General features: G+C 43.0%; 2 protein-coding genes across 2 annotated transcripts in view; both read left to right on the plus strand.

Moving 5' to 3' along the window:
* Positions 1 to 702: 702 nt before the first annotated feature.
* Positions 703 to 9629, plus strand: rhobtb2a (Rho related BTB domain containing 2a; the record flags this gene model as incomplete). The annotated part of the gene is made up of 10 exons (XM_083644430.1): positions 703 to 764; positions 2995 to 3196; positions 3459 to 3562; positions 3696 to 3881; positions 4036 to 4976; positions 5128 to 5246; positions 6124 to 6274; positions 6379 to 6467; positions 7291 to 7396; positions 9427 to 9629. The coding sequence occupies 10 exons, from the start codon at positions 703 to 705 to the stop codon at positions 9627 to 9629; spliced, it is 2163 nt and encodes a 720-aa protein (XP_083500556.1).
* Positions 9630 to 13684: 4055 nt separating this feature from the next.
* Positions 13685 to 23616, plus strand: part of pebp4 (phosphatidylethanolamine binding protein 4) — a 61639-nt gene continuing 51707 nt past the window's right edge. Inside the window, exons 1-3 of the mRNA XM_083644538.1 lie at positions 13685 to 13756; positions 14560 to 14678; positions 15563 to 15695. Coding sequence (XP_083500664.1) covers positions 13754 to 13756; positions 14560 to 14678; positions 15563 to 15695 — 255 coding nt within the window. The 5' untranslated portion in view covers positions 13685 to 13753. The remainder of the gene's footprint in view (positions 13757 to 14559; positions 14679 to 15562; positions 15696 to 23616) is intronic.

Raw genomic sequence — 23616 nt, forward strand, 5'->3', positions numbered from 1 at the left:
TTTTTCATTTTTCAGACTTTTTACTTTTACACCCTACATTTGAACACACATCTGTACTTTCTACTGCCTACATTTTCAAAACAGGCTAGTTACTTTAGTTATAATAATGCACAACAGACACAAATGATGTCTGTCTCTCTTGTTGCACATCCAAAACAAGACACAGAGTTTAAATAAGGCGTGGCCGATGATGTCACAAATAAACGGATGATGTCACAGATGATGTAATCAGTGATGTCCCTCGAGAAATTGCATCAGTGATGTCGAGCATAGTAATGTCATCAGTCAGTGAGGGATGTCATCAGTGAGTGCAGTGATGTCGCTTGAGCAAATGTGATGTCATCAGTGATTGATGATGTCTTCAGTGATGTCACTCGTCTCGAGCAATAGCAAGAGCCCCCCCACCCCCCCCCCTCTCTCTCTCTCTTTTTGTTATTTTTTCTGCCTGTCTAGCTACGGAGGCCTTTACGGTAGATGACTGGAGGTTGTTCCTTGACGGTCAGGGCTGCGGCTCTGCAACTCACCGACAGGCTCGAGATCGTCGCTCGCGTGTGGCACTGCGGTCGGACTTATCACGCCGAGCGATCCAGAGGAGTCTTCTACACGCAGCAGCGGTCCACCGCCGGTTTCCAACCCTCCAAAACCTGGCCTCGAAGATGACGTTAAATACGAGCTGCCGCCGTCAGGTGCAAGCCGCATCCGATGGAGCCCTTTTCATCTCGTTCATCATCGGCCAACCCGATGCATCACTTCCTTATGTTGCGGTGAGTGAGTGGACATAATGGCACATTCCCTGCATTGTGATCAAGTGAAAAATGGCTTTTAATTCTATGTCGCTCATTTTGCAATGCGCACACAGACCCAAACATTGCATGGCACTAGGCTACTAGCCCTGACTGGCTGTTACATAACGTGTAATGCAGCAGCGCCTTGTGACTTGTCTAGCCTTGGTGGGAAAGGAAAGGGGACCGTTTTTGTGGTAGGAAATGTCTGCAATTTTCATCTTTGGTAGGCTAACGTTATCTGCTGATGCACTGTGCAGGCCCGGGCCTATAATGCCGATTATGAGATAATAAATCCGTGTATTGCGCAATGTCGACTAGCGAGAAAAATGCATTTGAATGAACAATATTATTGGAAGCTGTGTAACTCTATGGCGTCAATTTAATTGTCTCCTATAGGCTGTAGCCTGCAAGGAAGGCTGCTGCTAAACCCGTTTTTATATCACTGGAGGCATAGTCACTTTGATGCAGAATGTGCATTCAGTAAAGGCTGATTTGTGAATAATAATAATAATTGTATAAGCATTGCATACTGTAAATATGATACTACACGAGATAGAAGAAACACTGGTTTCTGATTAGGCTATAGTCCCACTCAATCCTACGAAAGCTTTGAATTGTCAGGGAGAACTCAGCTTGGTCTGTTTACTAATGTACAATGGGCGGCTTCATACTGTAAACAGCCCCCACAGTACCTCGTTTTCAGACAGAGCTACCCAATTTAATCCTAGCATAGTGCAGTGATTCAAACTGGGCTCCCGCTCCAATAAGTTTACCTCATTCACAAGAAGTTACAGCACAATTTGAGAATCTGTAAAAAAGAAAATAACTATTCTGATCAGAGTTATCACTCTCCCACTGCTCTCTCCCACGCCAGGATATTTGGACAAAACCTTCAAACGGGGTTTGAAGGTCTATTTTGTGGGAGCCCCTGGCCATAGAGTAGCCTGTACAGTGGTTGATGGGCTGTGTGGCATGCTGGTAGAAATTACCTTTAAGATACAGTAGTAATAAACACTTGCATGACTTAAACACAATTCTTGTTTGATAGGTTACTTCTGTTTTGTTGACGAAAAGCATATTTCATAATGAATATAATATGTGGATGCCTACATGGTGTTTGTTTTTCTACGATATATACTGCCTTGCACAGATTTGAGATGAGATCCAATATTTTGAAGTGTTGAAGTGTTTGTCTTGTTGACACCCAGCCGTAGAAGTAAGTGTGCCTGATTTTATGAATGGGCCATGGTCTGAATTGCAAGTGGTAGGCTGGCTCGTTGCCATGCATTGTATAAATGTACAAACCTTTATTAACAGGTCAACATCACCTACATGGCCCTATTACACATCTTAACTCTATGGCGTCATAAATCAAGATCATAAATCAAGACATAATGCTTTGACTCACGAGAAGCAGCATATTTATGCAGGATTGTTACATAGGAGACATACAGAGAAACAGGCTACAGTTCCCTTGGAAACGAGTCTGGGTACCAATCAGCCACCATTTTCAAGAGACATAGGCGTAGTCTATTTACTTCCATTGCATTTAATTAATCTTCTGCTGCATTGTTGGTGGCAGTTGTCCATTACAAGTATGTATTAGATGTGTACTAATTAAAGGTACGCACTGGCTGTTTGTAGTTTTGAACATAATAGGACTGTAGGCAAGGAAAGGTGTTGTTTAGATGATTGCTGAGATAATAGGATTGTAATGTATCAGCCTTTATTCATCTACAGTAGACCAGGCTGACTGGTCAGTTTACTGCTTTGTGAAATCTAATTTGCTTTTCCTGTAAGCTACATTCAGCATTGAAATGTTTGGCATATTTGATATTATGCTGGATTTGACAATAGTCTGTATTTATTGAGAATGTAAATTCTCCCTCATTGTTTGCTTGTCTCTTTAAATATTTTCTTCTATATATATCAAGGACAGGGAGCTTCTGAATGGGCACAGGCAGCAGCTACCTTTGGAGCGAAGTCACAAGACCATCCATTGATAGCTCTGCAGGCAGAATGAGCAATGCAGATGAGGAGTAGTCAGAGGGTCTAATTACCATATTGATTCATCTTCCTGTACTGTCCAGGTGAATAGTTTATAGGATTGCAGGGTGCTGCTGCTGCTGAATGATGCAACTTTGCTCGACCTGGTATTTGGCCAAGCTCATCTGTGCTTATTCTATGCTTCTTTGTTGTATTGTGACAGGTCCCAGTTGACAGATTCTGATATGGACTATGAGAGGCCAAACGTTGAGACTATCAAGTGTGTGGTGGTAGGAGACAATGCTGTTGGGAAGACCCGCCTCATCTGCGCCCGGGCCTGCAATGCCACACTCACGCAGTACCAACTACTGGCCACACATGTGCCCACGGTCTGGGCAATTGACCAGTACAGAGTATGCCAGGAGGTGAGTACGGACTGGAGTCCATTGATTCCTGTCAATGCTCTGCACACGTTTGACACGCAACAGGAAGCTAATTGTGGAAGCAAATCTCTGGTCATGCAGCCAAACTAACTGTTTGCCGTGCATGCTTTTTTAACTTGTCATTCATTCATTCACTTTGTGCTATAACTTGATTGGCACATTAGGCCGCTATCTTGGTGTTAACTCCATTCTGTTGATGGGTAATAAATAGCCATGAATGTGATAGATGGGAATCTCTTATTAGGTACTAGAGCGCTCCAGAGATGTGGTGGACGAAGTCAGCGTGTCCCTTCGCCTCTGGGATACCTTCGGAGACCATCATAAGGACCGCCGTTTTGCATATGGCAGGTGAGTTTCTGTAAACTGAAGTCCATCTTACTCTAGTATCAACACTCCTTCTTGCCCTGATGCTAAATAAGTGAAGTGAATCAGAGTCATATTCTCCCTCTTCTCTCCATTCACCTTACTTCTCCCCCTTCAGGTCTGATGTGGTGGTGCTGTGTTTCTCCATCGCCAACCCCAACTCTCTGTACCATGTGAAGACCATGTGGTACCCTGAGATCAAGCACTTCTGCCCCCGTGCCCCCGTCATCTTGGTCGGCTGTCAGCTGGACCTGCGCTACGCTGACCTGGAGGCAGTCAACAGGGCACGCAGGCCTCTAGCTAGGTACCAGGCCAAACACAAGCATTTGAAAGTCTTATTCTGTGGAATTTAACAGTTCCAAGATTATTTATGCGCCATATTATGTTCTTGTACTTCCGTCTTTCTTAGCGTTTATCCAGTGCCAGGAACTCCTTTCATAGAGTTTTCTATTTTTCAGACCCATTAAATCCAATGAGATTCTTCCTCCGGAGAGAGGCCGTGAGGTGGCCAAGGAGCTGGGAGTGCCATATTTTGAGACCAGCGTTGTGGCTCAATTTGGAGTCAAGGACGTCTTTGATAACGCCATCCGAGCCGCGCTGATCTCACGCCGCCACCTGCAGTTCTGGAAGTCTCACCTCCGGAACGTGCAGCGGCCTCTCCTCCAAGCCCCCTTCCTGCCTCCCAAACCGCCCCCGCCTATAATCACTGTGCCCCCTCCCCCGACCACCACAGAGGAGCATCCGGGCCGCCTCCTGGAGGACCCCCACTGTGCCGACGTCATCCTGGTCCTGCAGGAGCGACAGAAGATCTTTGCACACAAGATATATTTGGCGACATCCTCTTCAAAGTTCTACGACCTCTTTATCATGGACACGCAACCCGAGGAGGCCGAGAGGCCCCCGCGCGGCGCCCCCTCTGGCCGAGAGCAGCTGATGCGCGCCGCCAGCTTTGACGTCTGCGAGAGCAGCGACGACGGGGACAGGGCCAACCTGCGGGCCTGCACGAGTGACGGCACCCTGAGGGACTCTGAGGGCGGGCGGCGGGGCCGACTGCTCGCCTCGTGGAGTAGAGCGTTTGTCAGTATCCAGGAGGAGCTGGTGGACGACCCGGTGACCTACAGCCCCAGGCCCATGACCGTCGTGCACATGGACCAGTCCATGCAGCTCGGTCCTTTTCGAGCGGTGCTTCGCTACCTGTACACGGGTCAGCTGGACGAGCACGAGAAAGAGCTCATGCACATTGCGCACATCGCAGAGCTGCTGGAGGTTTTCGACCTGCGGATGATGGTGGCAAATATACTAAACAACGAAGCCTTCATGAACCAAGAAATCACCAAAGCCTTCCATGTACGCCGCACAAACAGAGTCAAAGAGTGCTTGGCCAAAGGAACCTTTTCTGGTGAGCGGATTTCATTTGTCCCAGTTTTCAGGATGTTCTCTGCTTGAATATAGAGAAGTATTGAAGGGGAGATGCTCTTGTACTGCTAAATCAACTTTTCACTGCTGAAAGGAACAAAATAAAAACACAGCGTATCACCTCTGTGTTGCAGATGTAGTGTTCAAGCTAGACGATGGGACGATCATGGCCCATAAGCCCTTACTCATCTCTAGTTGTGACTGGATGGCTGCTATGTTTGGGGGGCCGTTTGTGGAGAGCTGCACCAAAGAGGTGAGGTATTCCACACCACTGGTCTGTAGGGCTGCAGTCAAGACCACCAGCCAAATCCCAGACAAACCAAGACCAGACCTAGTAGAGTCCAAGTCCGGACCAAAACCAGAGCAAGTCACCAAAACCAAAAGTGTGCAAGTGTTTCGTACCACATTATCCACATTTCCAAATGTTATTCACACTATCAATACTTAATTGTAATGACTATTATTTATAATTAAATAACAATTGGAAATAGATGTGTATATTCTTTCACAAATTGTGCAAAACATACAAAATACAACAGAGAACAATAGATGTACAGACCAAAGTTGAGCACCACAGAACTATGTGCTCTGCGTACCAAGTAGGCCTGTAACTTAATTAGAGGAATACAAATCTGTTGTAATAAGATTATTATGCTAACCTCTGTGGTTCTAGCATAGTTCTGTGAGCTTAGGCACCACAATGTCTTTCTGCTTGATCAGAAAATCATAGCCCTATATTAGCATTACATCTCCATAGAGTAAAATAATACATGTACTGAAATATTGCTCAGGTAGAGCTTTTCAGCCTGTCAAATCCCACTGCTGTACTGTATATACAGATCAAAAATTCTCATTATTTTACTTTAATTACATTTACTAACCAAAATTACGGCTTTGAGACACATTTTCTTTTATGTTTCTGCTGTTTTGTGCTACCGTAGCACTCTCGATGAAGTTGTAACAAACTTTTTTACTTTTTCTTTTCATGGTGAGCGCTAAGAACGAAGTACAAAAGATGTAATTTTCTAGATTTGATCTCGCTCTTCCATAAAATGCAAAAATCAGCAAAAGCCTCAGGCACCAAAGTGATGACTTGCCATCATGCTGTGTCACATTTTCCCGTCTCCTAGGTGCTGTTTCCCAACACGACTCGCAGCTGTATGAGGGCTGTGCTAGAATATCTCTATACTGGGCGCTTTTGTTCTCGCGCTGACCTGGATGCAATGGAGCTCATTGTTCTTGCCAATCGTCTTTGCCTCCCCCACCTGGTTGCCCTTACAGGTATTGCATTTCGCACGCTTATTACTGTTCAAAAGTGAACTACGGGATTGTATTACACACGCCCTTTATGTTGGTTGAATGACGAGCCTATACATTTGTTTCAGAACTCTACACAGTGACAGTGTTGATGGAGACAGCGATGATGGGGGCTGATATTGACGGAGATGTTCTGGTGTACTTGGATATGGCCCAGGTAGTGTGACCTGTCAATCACCTCCAAACTGGAACTACAAAGCATTTGCCTAATCCCTTCAGCAGATTGGAGTTTTAGTTATATACTGAAGAGATGCAGGAACAGAGAGACAAGTCGCTTCTCTTTTGGCTCCAGGCAAGTGCTGGAGACGTTTATTTCCTCGAACTCTTACATTGCATCGCTCGCTCGCAGCCGCTCTCAAGTCGCGAGACAGACCGACTACGTCAAGACTGAACGTGGCAAATACAGTATAGTCTTTCGTATGACATAGTCCTTTGCGGGCCACGTGACTGTGGCTCTCTTTGCCCCTACTCGTACTTGCGAATTATGTCCACTAGATGTCACCACAATACAAGCATTTCTCTGAGGCAGAGCTGCTCTTGAGGCAGAGATAATCAACCAAAAGAAAGAAGAAACTCTGGTGAGAACATGAATAAAAAACAATGCCAATGATCCCCCCCCCCCATTCATTCTTCATTCATGATCTTGGAAGGTCAGATAGCCTACAGTATGACTAGATTGCATTTTTCAGTCATTAGCGGGAGTGCCAAGCTTCATAACGAGCTCCTCTTTTACCCCATGCCATTTTCACTGGGGTTCAGTCAGTGTCACTAATGCCACACGGAGGCCCATTGAGGTTTAAATCAAGGAGCGGATTTGTGCCTCCGAGAAATGTTTGTGGAACTAAAAAACTCCAATCCGCAGTGCGTGGAGTCTTACTTGGAGTCATGATGTCATGAAATTAATAATGTATCATATTGCTGTTGCTCTCTGTCTCCTGCTGTTCCTTATCATATTGCTGTTGTTGTTGTTGTCGTCACAGTTCCACTGTGCCCAGCAGCTCACTGGCTGGTGCCTTCACCACATCTGCACCAATTATAACAGTGTGTGTCGCAAGTTTCCCCGAGACATGAAGGCCAAGTCTACAGGTAACACACACGTGATCTAGTACCACACTAGTGAAAACACAGATGTGATCTAGTAACACACCAGTGAAAACAACACATGCTCTAGTAACACACTAGTGAAAACAACACACATGTGATCTAGTAACACACCAGTGAAAACAACACACGTGATCTAGTAACACACCAGTGAAAACAACACACATGTGATCTAGTAACACACCAGTGAAAACAACACACGTGATCTAGTAACACACGACGGAAAACAACACACATGATCTAGTAACATGCCAGGGGAAACAACACACGTGATCTAGTAACACACCACGGAAAACAACACACATGATCTAGTAACACACCACGGAAAACAACACACATGATCTAGTAACACACCAGTGAAAACAACACACGTGATCTAGTGTAACACCACGGAAAACAACACACATGATCTAGTAACACACCACGGAAAACAACACACATGATCTAGTAACACACCAGTGAAAACAACACACATGATCTAGTAACACACCAGTGAAAACAACACACATGATCTAGTAACACACCAGTGAAAACAACACACGTGATCTAGTGTAACACCACGGAAAACAATACACATGATCTAGTAACACACCACGGAAAACAACACACATGATCTAGTAACACACCAGTGAAAACAACACACATGATCTAGTAACACACCACGGAAAACAACACACATGATCTAGTAACACACCACGGAAAACAACACACATGATCTAGTAACACACCAGTGAAAATCTGATCTACAGTGTTGGAATGAAGCAGCCTGGTGCTGCCCATGAAAGGCTTTATGTGGCCCTTTGGAACATCCCAGCATGAAACCCAAACCTTGTGTAATAGGCTTTCAAGAACGCTGGTCAACTTAAATCAAATCTGTATAAAGCAGATTAAGCTCAGTGTACCACCGCTCCCACCACAAAATCACTCATAGTTCCTTTTAAGTAGTTATATTACTGCATTATTTAATCAAGGATTTGTGCAGTAACCGTCGCTGCCTATATTGGTTAGTTTCAATTTCCTTTGTCTCATGTTAGCCCTACTCTTGTCTTGATAAGGAGTAAGGACAAGTGACAATACCAAACCGCTAAAGGGTGATGATCTAAAAATACAATTGTACCAACTGATTGCAAAAAAGGCTGTTTTTGCAAGTAGCCTATCTGTATACAATTACACAAGAATTTTCTGATAAAAGTATCCCATGTCATGTGAAAACAAGACATGGGGATACTTTTATTCAATTCATAGAACTAGACGGGCTGCCACTCACTGTCACAATCAGCATCCTCCTTGATATATGCTATCACTCATCACCAGTGTTGGGGGTAACTCATTACAAAAGTAACATATTACATGTAATATATTACTTTTAGTAGTAACTTAGTAATATAACTTATTACTTATAGGATTTCAGTAATATTATACCAGTTACTTTGTCAAGTAACTCAAGTTACAAATTGAGTTACATTTTATTCAATCAAAGCACATATTTAAAAAAAGATACAATAATTTCTTAATCAAACTGTGTGTTTTTATGCAAATAACCACTATAGATGACAATCACAAAGTTTTGGATTGTTTACACTGACTTCAAGGCAGTTGAAATTATTTTTTGGGATGGTTCCGGGGTGGCGATGTCATTCTGCTGCTGCTGTTGTTTTGGTAAAAGTAATGCAAAAGTAGTGTAATAAGTAACGAGTTACTCTACACAGAAAGTAATATTGTAAAGTAACTTATTACTTTCAAATGAAAGTAACTAGTAATATGTAGTATATTACATTTTGAAAGTAACTTGCCCAACACTGCTCATCACCAATGAATGATTGCAAATAAACATGGGGAGAAGTAGTACACCATTCAAAATTGAAAGCAGTCCTATCACTACTGCGGCTGCGACGCCCACATGTGATCGACATATGATACATCCTGCACATACAGAACATGTGATCGACATATGATACATCCTGCACATACAGAAGAAGCCTTTCAGCTTTCTGAACGTGTTGCCTCTCCTGCAGAGAACCAGGAGTACTTTGAGAAACAGCGCTGGCCACCGGTGTGGTACCTGAAGGAGGACGACCACTACCAAAGGGCACGAAAGGAGCGCGACAAGGAGGACTACCTGTACCAGAGACGGCAGTGCAAACGCAAGTGGCTCTTCTGGAACATTCCTTCTTCCCCTTCCTCAAACTCTCCCGCCGGCTCCTCCGCTGTCATCTGATGCGAGGCCAGGGCCCGCGCTCGAACGGACGCCCTGGATGCGAGCGGTAAAATGATACAGCAGAAGAAGATAAGCTCTGCTGGCTTTGTTAAGCCCAGTTTATCCAGGCCCACAATTTGTCCTTCCATTCGTTTGCCTCTGCAGTCCCTCTTCTAGGTTTTGCAAGGTCAGCTCAATCTGGCAGTGAAAGTAATGAGCTTTGTCTCTTAGATTTGGATCTTAGTGTGTTCTATCCACTGCTGTGCTATGTAAGAGCTGTGAGACTCAAACCTACTGACAGATGGCACAGTATACTGGCCCAAATGACAACTCATCATTGATCGATGATCAACTCACTACGTGTTTCAACAAAACGAGACCCGGGTTAAGTTTTTGAAAGAGGACTGGCACAGAACTTTTATCCTATGATCATAATTACCATCAATTCTACCTGAACTGACAACCAAGTGCTGCTTATCAGCTGCAATGACCAGCAATTCAACACATAACTGAAGTCTCAGAGATAGAACACTTCTCCCTTAAGTGTTTGTACAATCTACCAAGCTACGTGTATAGTATGATCTCCTCAACAGGAGATACAAAGAAACTGAGTGCACCCTCCCAGGAATTACAGATTTGAAGTCATACACACTAAGAACCCTGCCGATTATGATGATGATTATAAGGATGAATATGCAGAAATGAAAATGCTGGCAGGCTTGATTCGTTTTTGTACAGTCATTCTATTTTTGAATGTTTGTGTACAGCTTGCACAGCTGCAGTAATGGTGACGTAGTCTGGAAACACCCAGAATTTCTGTATTGTGGTCTTGTGATTCGTGGCCTCTTGTCAAAAAAGGGCTTTAGTTTACATGAATGCATTCAACGTCCTATGAAATGACACAAGAGACCCCAAATCTTGGAAAATTCCTGTATTTTCTGTCAAATGCCAGTGGAAACAAACTAGATCATCATTATTTCATGTACAGTATGTGTTACTCAACGAGTCTTACCTGTATCCTGAGTCATTCAGCTTTACATTGAGTGTTTCAACCAGATTGATCACAGTCATCCTGAAAAGCAACACATGTATCTGAAGCATTGCAGACCCTGGAGTGACTGCATGTACTCTACCATCCCTCTGTGATGGAGTGCTTAAGTTACCTGTCACTGGTGGTGATATGCCCTGTAGAGGTAGTCGTCGACGATAGTATGCCCCATGACTGTCTGCGGTTGGCTGTTTAAGACTTGTACATGCCGCCACCTTCTACTTGTCATCCCTCTCCTTCTACACATCTCTTGCACTTTGTGGACTCTTCTCCACAGAGAGCGAGCACACCCTCCAGTAGCAGCCTCCTGGTGAGAGGCATTGAGGACAGTATGGTGTCCTGACACACGTTGCAGCAATTTGAATGGGACTGGAGAGGCCATAGGGTCATGACCATTCAAAAGTTTTGAGAGTTGTGAAGAGGTTTAGGTCAAATCATTTGACCTTTTTTCTTCCTCTTTTTTTGCACATTTCACAGAATAATATGCTGAAGATTATTCTCTGCTGTCGTTACTTGACTGAAAGATGGCCTACAACATTGTTTTCATTTAAAAGCATGGTGCTCATTCAATATGGGTAGTAATGTAGGTTGTATCAGAGATATGGAGTGCAAGTAACTTGCATCACTCTCCAATACCGGTATGTAGTTATTCTAATATTGTGCACTGCAGGCAGTGAGTAGACTAGTACAGTATTACTCAGTAATACATACACTGAATATAGACTTGACTTATCTGACTTGCATTAAGTTACTGTGCAGCTACATAATGTTGTCAAAAATAACTGAATATTCATTGTGGCTTTGCTATTAGCTCATATTTTAATAGATCCTGGTGCTGGCCTCCAGTTACATCTACTAACTATATACTAGTATACATGCAAATTACATGCAGTACAAATGAACAGTTGACTATAAAATAGGATAAGTGCAAAGTATAGTAGACACATGTTATGATATTAAAGTTTTTATGATATACCCATAAAGCATACATGTATTATGCTCGACATGCCATAGTCAAAAAAGAAAATATTGATTGCTGCATTTGTTTTTGCAGCATATGTTAAAGAAAGGCTTGCTTCAATCCTGCATATGATTGGTTAGACTTAAGGTTATTTTCCTTGCAGTTAGTGATTAGATAGGTTTATATAGCCTTATAAAGAACTTAAAACTATTAATAGGTATGGATCAACTCTGTGACAAAACCAGATTTTTGCCTGCATTAAGTCCTGACCTTATAGCTAGACTGCATGAACAAGGCTCGCCAAAATAGATAGTTTATTTATCATAATTTAAGGTGTAAGATATAGATGAGAAGTGGTGGTGCTGGTGCTCTAAGCAGTAGCTTTACATTGTTCTCAATGAGATGAAAATGTCTCTTTTAATGTTGCTAATTAAACATGGGTACTATATTTTTCAATATCTTGTTAATTCTTCATATCTCTTTTGGCATACATATTCAAAATAATACTCTCTCGGAGTCAACTTAATCCTGTTTGTGATTTTTTTTAAGAGCAATTGTCTGTCATGTCTACACGTTATTGTAATGGGTTAACTGCAGGAGTTTATGTGTTGTTATAGTGGTTAAATGAGCTCAATTTCATTTATTAACATGCACTTAATTTCTCAGTGCAATGCATTTCTCAATGCTTCTGCTCTACAATGTTCTGTATCAGACACCTCACGCCTTAATGTACAGTGTAGTGCGGTAGCTACTGAATGGGAATAGTGTAACTCTGGTTCCTAGTTTGTGTGCTACAGATGTTAAGTTACCATGGTACCTGGTTGTATGTGCGTAAGTGTACATATTACATAATCTGGGTGTTAAGTAATTGTGTGTGATGTTGGGAGGGTGCTTTTTAATAGTTTGAACACTGCTTAGGTTCTATGTTCTTTAAACGCCGTGAATGCAAATTGCTGAAAAATGTGTCTCACCGTGATCAATTTGTGACATTTATCATTAAATAAATGCAGGGAATTCAAATTTGTTTCGTCACATTAAAATTTGCTCTATGATAATGAGCTCCAATTTTGGAGTCAGTATCATTACAAAATGCTGATTTGGTGTGGTCATTGGAAGTTGGATTATAACAAAAATGAAAAAGCAAATTGTATGATGACTTGCGATTAAAAATGGCATAGCAATTGATACTAGCTATCGCATAGTTCAACATAGATACTGTTTTTGTACTATGCATAGCCTATGCCTGACTTTGAAACCACAAACTTGCACTGCTTTGTAGCACCACGTGGTCCTCTCTTCAGACTGCATTAGAGGGTACAGCATTGCAACATCATTAGATAAGTAGACAACATCAGGTAAAAAGATTAGATCATAAAATAGAGAAGTTGTCGACTGAGGCCCTTTTCATGTTTGGGTGCTAATATCACCGCTGCAGATAAGCACAAACCAAAGGGAGCTTTAGCAGCACCAGGAATAGAATATGCTGCACAATCACAACTGCATAGTTTAAGAGGCCTTGTTCTGAAATGGTTGAGTAAGAAAAAACAAAACAAAAAAACTTGAATGTTTCCTCAGTGTTCAAAGCCTGGATGACCTTTTCCCTAGTCAGCAGGTGTTTTGGTTGTTCTGAAGAGCTGTAAATCTGGAATCCTGTAGCATGTGTTCTTGAAAATGTGGGGTGTAAGGAGGGAGCTGTGTAAATAATGTTTATTAAATTAAAAAAAAGGAGCAACATGTGCAGCTGAATCCATGTCCACTCTTCTGTCTTGCCTCTATTATTATTATTATTATTATTATTATCATTATTATTATTATTATTATTATTATTATTATTATTATTATTATTATTATTATTATCATTATTATTATTATTGTGTGTGTGTGTGTGTGTGTGTGTGTGTGTGTGTGTGTGTGTGTGTGTGTGTGTGTGTGTGTGTGTGTGTGTGTGTGTGCGTGTGTGCGTGCGTGCGTGCGTGCGTGCGTGCGCCTCTATTATTGTCACATGGAACTCTTCCACCAATCCTATGTAAGTAGGCGGCTACTGCGCAGCAGCGGCAGCAACAACAGCTGACTGAGCAACTAGTAGCCTACACCTGCAGCGACGCACATTGGGCAACTTTGGAGCTCCGAATCTCGATGGTAACGTTAAAACGAGAACTAAATGACGAAGGTGCAGTCTGCAGACTCTGTTTTACTTAGTATTATATGCCAGTCATGGGAATTTGATAAATTAATTGCCGTGCGGACAGACCATGGACAGACAGACGCAGGTTGTTCGAGTCTGAATACACTGCAAAAAGTAAAGCTAGTAGCCTACTAGTCTCGCTGGCCAGGAAGGGAGAGGAGGCTGAAGGGAGAGGAGGCTGGCCAGCGAGACTAGTAGCCTACTAACTTAGGCTAGCTGTTATATAGCTGTTGCACTGTGATTAATTTGCTAGTCCTCTATGCAAAATTGCAAATCAATGTATTTCAGATAGGCAATCCCCCCCTCCCCAAGCAAGTGAAATTTGGCCTATCTGTCATCATTGGCATGACATTTTTTGTGCAGTGTTCAGCTCGTCCTAACCAACACTTCATAGGAGATTAAGGAGTTAATATTCATAGTTTGTATTAAACAACCTTAGGTTTTAAGTAAACTTGACCTTTAAGTGTCAACGTTGCTGATGTGTCACAAGAACTAGCCTAGCAGGTTTAGGTGGGGTCAGGTCAGGTGGTATAAAATTATGATAGTGGCGGTCCTCAGCTCTGATTGGCTGACATAAAATAAACATAAGCGCACACTTGACCTCATAGCAGCTAAAAGGAAGATGTGTCAAATAGTAGGGTTATGTAGGCTACGTGTCGCCTAACAACCACAATGTAGGCTACATTGGAGAACTATACTGCTTGGCAGAAGAATACCATTTAAAAGTAATAACTCATTGCACACTGCTGCTCTGCAGGCAGTGCCAGGGCCGCTGCTGGTGTTATCGGTTGCTGTGTGTGTGTTGTTGGGGCCTCACCATGTGGCAGGAGCAACAGACAGCCCAACTCTGAGTCCTCACGATGCCTCTTTCTGTCAGTAAGTAGCCCATCAGGGACATCTGCCGTCAAAGCTTAGCTAGAGGAATGCAGGTGAACGGGAAGCCATGGGAGAAAACTGGCAAAGACACAAGAATTTGCCTGAAAGCTTCCCTGCCTGCCTATCTCTTTGGACAAAATACTTCAAATTTAAGTAGCATATTTGTGTTTCACATACTGTGAAACACCTGCTGCACCTGTGCCACCCATCATGTCACAGAGGACTTTGTGACACGATGGACAGGTGCAGCAGGTGTTCTTTGTTGAAATTGTAGTGATTTTAGCTATCCATCTTATATTCATTGTAGCCTATTCTGTGACATCACCACATGGCCATCTTCACAAATCGTGAACTCGAAGCTTTCTGAAAATTCCCACTTACCATGTCGTGAATACCACATGAGGGGGCGTTCATATGGACTCATGATGTAAACACGGTAAACACGACCCCATTTGAAGGGCCCATAAGACCTACCTGAGACCCGGATGTCAACACTTCCGGTAAATGTGATTGTTAAAGATCACGGGTTTCAGAAAATGCTTCAAAAATCATAAAGGTGGTCCCCATTTGTGAAGATTATCGTGCTGAAACACAAAGTTTGCCGTTTCATTAACGTTTGTTAACCACAGACCTTATTTTAGGCATTTAACCAAATTCCCATATAAAAATCCCATGACTTCCTGAAGAGGGAACCAGGAAGTGTATGACTTCTGGGTTGGACTACAAAAATATGTCATCCCTGCAGGGGTTCTCAACCTTTTTGAGCCGGGACCCCCAAAAATGTGTAGCCCCCAAAATACCTCTGTGATTAATCTTGTTCCCTTTACATTGTGTTGAAATCAATCAACAGACTGAGGTTGATCTTTTACTCTTTTTCAATTAAGTGGAGGACTAGAAGTGATCTATCCACATGTGGAAATCAACAAATGCCTCGTCATTTCCAAGGACTTGAAACTCAGAGAGAAGATCAGCAAAGTGTGGGACGCCCCACAGATTCACTTCACTGGAGCAGATAAGGTAAGAGGTGTGTGTGTGTGTGTGTGTGTGTGTGTGTGTGTGTGTGTGTGTGTGTGTGTGTGTGTGTGTGTGTGTGTGTGTGTGTGTGTGTGTGTGTGTGTGTGTGTGCGTGCGTGTGCACACGTGCACGTGTGTGGGAGGGGTAGGGTTGCGTCTGTGCATGTGTTTCTGTCTGAGAGATATTTGGCAAAATTCCATGCCATACTTACAGCCGCCGATTGGTGCACATGCTTGTTTTGAACACTAGAGAGCAATAATGCATAAAATATGTTCCATCTTCACATCAACACCCAAGTGGAACTTGAAAAATAAATATTCTATAAATATTCACAAAAATGTTCAGAGTCAATAGTCGTCATGAAATTACATTTTAACAGTATTTTAAATACCAACCTCCTCCCCAGGTTTAAGTGTTACCATCTGTTACCTGTGTTACCTGTGCTAATATATTAATGTACTGTAGCCTTTGCTACCAGAAGGTGGTGCAAGCACCTCATAGTTACAGGTCGGCCAATAAGGGAATACATGTGTGTATAGCCATGGTAATGTTGAATTTAGACATTTAGAATGTCAAGTTATATTAAAATAACATTAAATGTTGGTAATGCTGTCATTGGCTTGATTAATTCAGTAACCAATGGCTATAGCTCAATATTGACTGGCTGATGTTCTAATCTTTGCTTAATATTAGAAACACTACAGAACAATGAAGCTTCATCCTCACAAGGCATGCAATTGTTAGAATGGATTGCAGCAGATAGCACTCAAATATATGTGTGCTTTAGAAGAATAGCCTGCTATGACCCAATGTTCTACAATTGTAACGATTTAAACAATTATTTTAATCATTTTATATAAAAGTAAAATGGAGTACCAATTATAATTCATTTATTCAAAGGATTAACATTGTCTGGACTCCACAGTAATTCATCTAAACTGCTGTGTGCACTTTGAGTTTGCTGTTCAAATTCTAAATACATTTATAATATGCTTCTCGTAACTGTAATTATATATATATATATATATATATATATATATATATATATATATATATTAATGCATGTATCAGCTTATTTGCTGGTGAAAAAACATGGGAAATGCTTGTGTGAAAAATATGAGGGAAATTTGTCATCTTTTTCTGCCGTATAACTGAAAAGGAAGACGAGGTTTAAAATGCTCTACCATTACATAAAGTAAGGGTAGTGTGTGTCATGATTTGAACTATATGCCAGCTATTAAATGATTACAGTCAGAGATACACTGAAATGATCAGCGTACTATTTATTTATTTAATTATTTATTTATTTATTTTTCTGTGGGCCTCAGGCAGCGCACGGTTCTGTTGTTGAGCGACAGATTGAGAGAGAGATACAGTTCCCGATCCACAGAACCCCCGGCTGAAGTTGACAATGAAACTACAGCAACCCGATACCAAATCCTATATCTGTAAATTGAAAACTTAAATTGAAAGCCACCTCGATTTCGGAGGTAGTTTATGAATTCCAGGGCTAAGCAGTCTAGTTTGAACATGATCTATTGCCCTTCCCCTGGCCAAACTCCATTTGATCTATGGTCGTATTATCTATAATGCTGTCTTACATGATTCTCTTTTATTGCCAGAATCAGTGTCAGACAGCAAAACGGATTACATGTTGGATTAAATCAATACAAACTTTATTTACTGGGCTTTGAAATGTAATTCACCTTTTCCTCCTGACACTTAAGCAAACACACACATGGTGAAGGGCTCCGGCAGAGTCTCCTGCCTGTGGTTGTGTGGTAGGTCTGATGCTCAGCCTCCGCCACGCTGTCTGTCACTGCCAGGCAGCGCTGCTGCTGCTGCTGCTGCTGTTGTTGTCTGCCACTCAAAGCGCTGTGCCCAGTAGCTGAGCTACAGAATAGCGGTCAGTCACTCTGGAACCCGCCCACTGTGACTCCCACTTCATTACTGCGACGGCATGGAAGCCTGCTGAGTCATTGTAATCGAGCGCAATGGGCAGTCGTCCAGTAAACACGCCTCTAAATAGACGCTCGTGAGCCAAAACAAAAGCAAAGGGCCACAGAAACTGCAGACTTTCTTAGCCGCATGCTTCAAACTTTAAATACCGCATTATCAAAATGAGCATGTTATTGTTATTGAAGCACAGTGGGAAATCTTAATTCCACTACTGTATAAAGCCAGATGAACTTAATAAAATGAGATACTTTTGGTTGATGGCAATGACTTGGTTCCTGTTCGCTTTAATAATGTATATAACATATATAATAATGTATAATGTATAATAATGTATATATACCGTAAGTGGGACAGACATGACCGTAACCCACAAGGGTCACCGTGAATCTTTCCAAGAAAGTGCACTTTCTTTTCAACATTGCTTTTCTGATTAGGTTAACCCCAAATCACTACAACAGAGTATGAAATAGTGCTGTTCTTGAGATCTTGATATCTTGTTAAATGATTTTTTAAATACCACAACTGTCCACCATAATAAACAAATGTTTTGCATCAACCATAAAGCTGGTGTTTGCAGCTGGAATGGACATCACCCCAATTACAATTTTGTTTATGTACCAAATGTGATATTAAAGGGGATAGTTCCGGTTTTTTGATGTGTGGTTGTAGGAGGTACTTGCCAACAGTCAGTGAGCAATGCTACATGTAGTAGAATGCAGCCAGCGTGATCCCAGCGACCCTGTTCACACTCAGCAGACAGCTCTACTTGCCGGTCTCCATTTCTCCAAACTGGGACCGCGCCAGCTGCATTCTACTACTGCATGTAGTACACTGACTGTCGGCAAGGACCTCATACAACCCCACATCAAAAAATCCCGAACTATCCCTTTAAGCACCAAACGAAAAGCGGTTCTGCCAGTGCATACAGTAGTTACAAATGATTACAATTTCCTCAAATGAGCGACAATATCATCTTGTCAATGTCGCTCTCTCGTCTCACATCCCCAGTGCATTATTGTCTATGAACAGGAAGCATCTGTGGACTCCAGAGTAATAACTTTGGTTTAAAAGATACCACTTCAAGAGTCGACACAATCAAAACAACTGGTCTGCCTTTCTGACTGGCGCTCATAACAGCGCAAGAAAACAATGATGCAAAAAAGTACCTTGAGAATCAAGGTTGTGTTTAGGAAAGTACTTTTTGAATGACATTTTCAGCAAACATGGAAACCAATGCAGTGCTCCCATGATGCACTTCCTGGTTTTCCAAATCCCGCCTCATTTTGTATTTAAGGTGACTAGCTGTACACGGCAGCGTCTGAAGAAAGATCTAGACAAGAGATTTTATGAAACTAGAAATATTGCGCGGCCTCGCCCGCCCTGCAAGCTCAGCTGCTTCGTGGCCTCGCCTGTTCTGTTGGCATGCGCAGCGCACAATTTGCTCAACTTTGCATCACTGATGACGTCACAATTGACTTTGCATCACTGATGACGTCAGTGAGTGATCAGTAGTGATGTCATAGACATTGTGACATCATCAGTGACATCATTACTGACCAAAATCATCACAAATCTCACAATGTGGGACAAGAATTGCAGAGAGAAAGACAGACAGAGCCCACTTACTCAATTTTATATGATGATGATGATGATGATGATGAAGTTGGAGGAGGTAGACCAAAGCTGTAATTTGATGCAACTATACTTGTTCTCAGAAGAGTTAGAGGTGTTTATGAAACCAACCAATGACAATCTTCTGTTAGTATAAATGGGGTCTGAGAGGTCAGTGGTTTGCACTCACCATAACATTCCCCTTATCCAGGCAGAGGCTCTGAATTTATTTTGAAAAAAAAAAAAGGGGGTTTTGTCCCATTTTCTCCCCAATTGTACTTGGCCAATTTCCCCTGCTGTGCCGGTCGTTGCTCCACCCCCTCTGCTGATCTGGGGAGAGCCATAGACTAGCACATGCTTCCTCCGATACATGTGCAGTTGCCAGCCGCTTCTTTTCAACTGACAGTGAGGAGTTTCACCGGCAGGATGTAGCGTGTGGGAAGATCACGCTATTCCCCTCAGTTCCCCTCCCCCCGAACAGGCTCTGAATTTCTAAAGGATCATAACACTTTGTCCTGCTTTAAAATATCCACATTTGAGTGTTTCAATTCCACATTCATATCTAAATATCAGAATGCTTACAGGGAAGTTTCAGTAAAAAGAGAGGAGGATCTGCATGGGTCTATTATGTGAACAGGGGCTCTTTGGAGAAGCAGCAAACTTGGCCAGAAGACAAGAAACCTTCCAGATAAATGCTTTGCCTGTAGACGGCGAGGAAAGAAGAGTGAAAATTAGGAAGACTCCAAAAATAACCAAGGCGCTCATGTCTGAAGTGAAAGATTAAAAAGCCAGGGTATATTTGGCACCCGGGTGTGCTTTGGCACAGTGTTGCAGGGAGTGTGCTTAGGGCAGCAGGGGTTCCCAACCTTTTTTGGCTCGTGACCCTACTTTAACGTCGCAAAAATCTAGGCACCCGAGACATTCAAATTCCGGTACACCATCGATAATATCATCGGTGACCTCGTCAGTGATGTCACATAGTATGCTGCTTTCCCCCCCCGCAGAATTCTGACTTTAATCTGGGAATTCTGACTTTAATCTCAAAACTCTTCTCAACTTTTTTCTCAAAATTCTGACAGTAACTCGGAATTCTGACTTTAATCTCAGAATTCTGACTTTATTCTCAGAATCCTGATGCAAAGTTATAATCTCAAAGATTTTCAGCTAAATAAAAAAATAAATTTAAGATTTACTCACAATGTTGATTGAGGCTATGGTCCATTGATGGAAGCCTTTGCAGTATATAGTGACATTATGTAACATTAGTAATGTCACATAATGCAACACTGTTTGGATGTCACCTGCAATTACCACTCATCGCCATAGGTGTCAACGTTTTTTATGTCTGTTTTCTAATATACATGTATAGTGTAGCACGGACAATATATTAATATTAGAGGTTATTGGCTAGCTAGAGGTCTAGCTGACCACGCCATTGTCTGTCTTAGATTAGATTTGTTTTTTAATCTTACTTCTGTTCTAAACTCAGAACTAAATAAATAATAATAAAAATAAAAATAAAATGCAAGTATTATTATAATATACCTACCGGTATATATATATACTGTGTATATATATAATTTATTTTTCAGGCGACCCCACTTAGGGTCACGACCCTAAGGTTGGGAACCACTGGCTTAGGGGGACCCGACGGAGTGCAGTGCGGGGAAAGAAAACGCCCACGGGGGGAGCTACAATGATATTTGAAACACTTTCATTGTGACATCAGTGATGTCATAAATGGGGAGGGGAACAACCACTGCACTATGGCCACTGTAGCAATCGGGGGTCTGGCGGGGGGTGAAGAATGGGAGAGCAGCATGTGTGAACGGTGGATAGGGGGGGAAAGGGAAAGGGGTGGGGCGGATTCTCAATAGCTGCGTCCAGATATCAGATATCTGTGATGATGTCATCAGTGATGATGTCAACTAGCTTGTTTGCTCAACTAGCATGCTCAGCCCGAGTGACATCGCTGATGATGTCATAAAGTCAATGCACTGCGAAAGTGAGCATGCTCACTGATAAGGGCATCATGCACACGTGTGTGTGTGTGTGTGTGTGTGTGTGTTTTGGGACTTGTGAACAATCTTGATTTAGTTAAAAATTTTATTTTTTTGTGCATTAACATTGAGGAAAGGTCTATCAGCAGGCGTCTTCATAATAAACAACACGGGCCACAGGAGTCATCTTCACCTCAAAAGTGGAGACGGTTTTGGATTGATTTATTTATTGGGGGGCAGGGCAGAGCCACAGGGCACATTCTGAGACATGGGGGTTTTCAAAAGCCTTGTTCTTGGGTAGACATTCTTGCATCTGCTGGATGGAATGAGGGTTTAAACCATTACTGCGATTAGACCTGCCTCACTATGATCTCCTGAGCTTGTCTTACGCCGCTAATAGCTGTTTCCTCTCTGTTTGCCTCTATCCTTTTCTCTTTCGCTTCCTCTCGCTGTGTGAATGGTTTTTATGCTTTGCTAAAACATGTGGGGGTGTTGAGAGAGGATTTAAATGCAATGATCCCCCCCCCCCCTCCTCTCTGTTTTTTTTGGGTGAATCTCACTGTTCCTTTCTGCAAGCCTCTGATGACGACAGGGCAGCTTTAAAGCCTGGCAGTGCCCACGGCAGGCTGCCGTCTCAGCGCTGCCCACTCTCCTCTTGTGTTGGCACGCCGGAGAGAGAGAGCGAGGGTGGGGTTCCTCTCTCTAGCAGACCCTGTCATCCCCAGGAAAGCCTGCATGTCCACCCATGCACGATTCCTGAAAGGTCTCCTCCGTGTTGGGGGGGGGGGGGGGGGGGGGATATGAGAGCGCAAAGACATGGATTACGTTTTCAGTAGGCGATGGGCTTCAATCAGCCAAACGTCGAGGATGTATATTTAGACGTACAGATGCGGGGCTGCTGCTGCCTCGTGCCTTTTATACATGACAGCGAGGGGTCAACCAGTGAAACATGTAATGTCTGTCTAATTGCATATTCAGTGTCATCAGGTGGGTGTCGTTGGCTCTGTTGGATCACGGCAACGCGCTTGGGCCAAGATTCAGGGAGTTTATTTCCTTAGCTAATGTTCTCCTTTGTCATTCTAACACCCTGTTAAGCTGAACCCGTGACCCGCTGCAGTCACTCACTGCCCGTTACTACACACAGCAGTGATTCATGCAAGGCTCTCCGAAGAGTCGAAGAATTACAACCTCTGTTACCGGGAAGCGCCCATTGATTATGCATATTCAGTGGAATGGAGAGAAGGCAATAAGCCGCCTGAGCCACGTTTTCCACACACACACACAGGGATGATTTACACGTTGTGTGACCGACCGGCGTCTGTGGCACGCTAGACCACAGCGGTCACAACCAAAACTATTGATCCAAGGTGTGAGGTTTGCCCTCAGTGGGCAGGAGTCTGTGTTCGTTTGCAAAAGGGAGACGTGCCTCACGGAGAGATTGTACACATGGGATATTAACATATCATAAAAATGTATTATTATTATTATTATTAATAATAATACCAATTGTACTTGGTATTCACCAATTGTACTTGGCCAATTTCCCCCTGCTGCCCCCGGTCGCTGCTCCACCACCCTCTGCCGATCTGGGGAGAGCCGTAGACTAGCACCGTGCTTCCGCCGACACATTGCCGGCCGCTTCTTTTCACCCGACAGCGGGGAGCTTCACCGGCACGACGTAGCACGTTGGAGGACCACGCTATTCCCACCAGTTCCCTTCCTGCCGCGACCGACCAGAGGAGGCGCTAGTGCAGCAACCAGGACACACACCCTCAATCCGGCTTTCCCACCCGCAGACACAGCCGATCGTGCCTGTATGGACGCCCGACCAAGCCGGAGGTAACACGGGGGCGCGAACATGCGACCCTCCTGTTGGTAGGCAGGGAATCTTCCCGCTACACTACCCGGATGCCCATAATAACAATTTATTTTTTATGTTTACTATTCATCTCACTCTCTCCTCTCCCTGCCTCTGTCTCCTTCTTCCTTCCAGTGCGGCTCATCTTCCCTCCCCATTCACTTACACACTAAGAGAATGACTTTTATTTTGTAAGCTACCCTTTTGTCCTCCATTTGTTACAGAGCATGCATGCTATTCCCTCACCTAACACTTGGTCTGAGCGCGTAGGCAGCAATAGTTTTACTCTGTGGCTGGGAGTAAAATATGATTTCCATTACCATAAAAATGTATTGTATTCTCAATGGGAGGATAAGAACAGATTAGGGAAGCTCTGGGATGCTCTTATGGATGACAATGGTCAGGTTTGTACGCAAGCAGAGCGATATTGGAGAAAATGATAGATGTTCACTCCTTTGACTAAAGCTCTGAGAAAAGCAGGTGGTTCCACATGTT

The sequence above is a fragment of the Poromitra crassiceps genome (assembly GCF_964638095.1).
Source record: "Poromitra crassiceps genome assembly, chromosome: 10".
NCBI lineage: Eukaryota > Metazoa > Chordata > Actinopteri > Beryciformes > Melamphaidae > Poromitra > Poromitra crassiceps.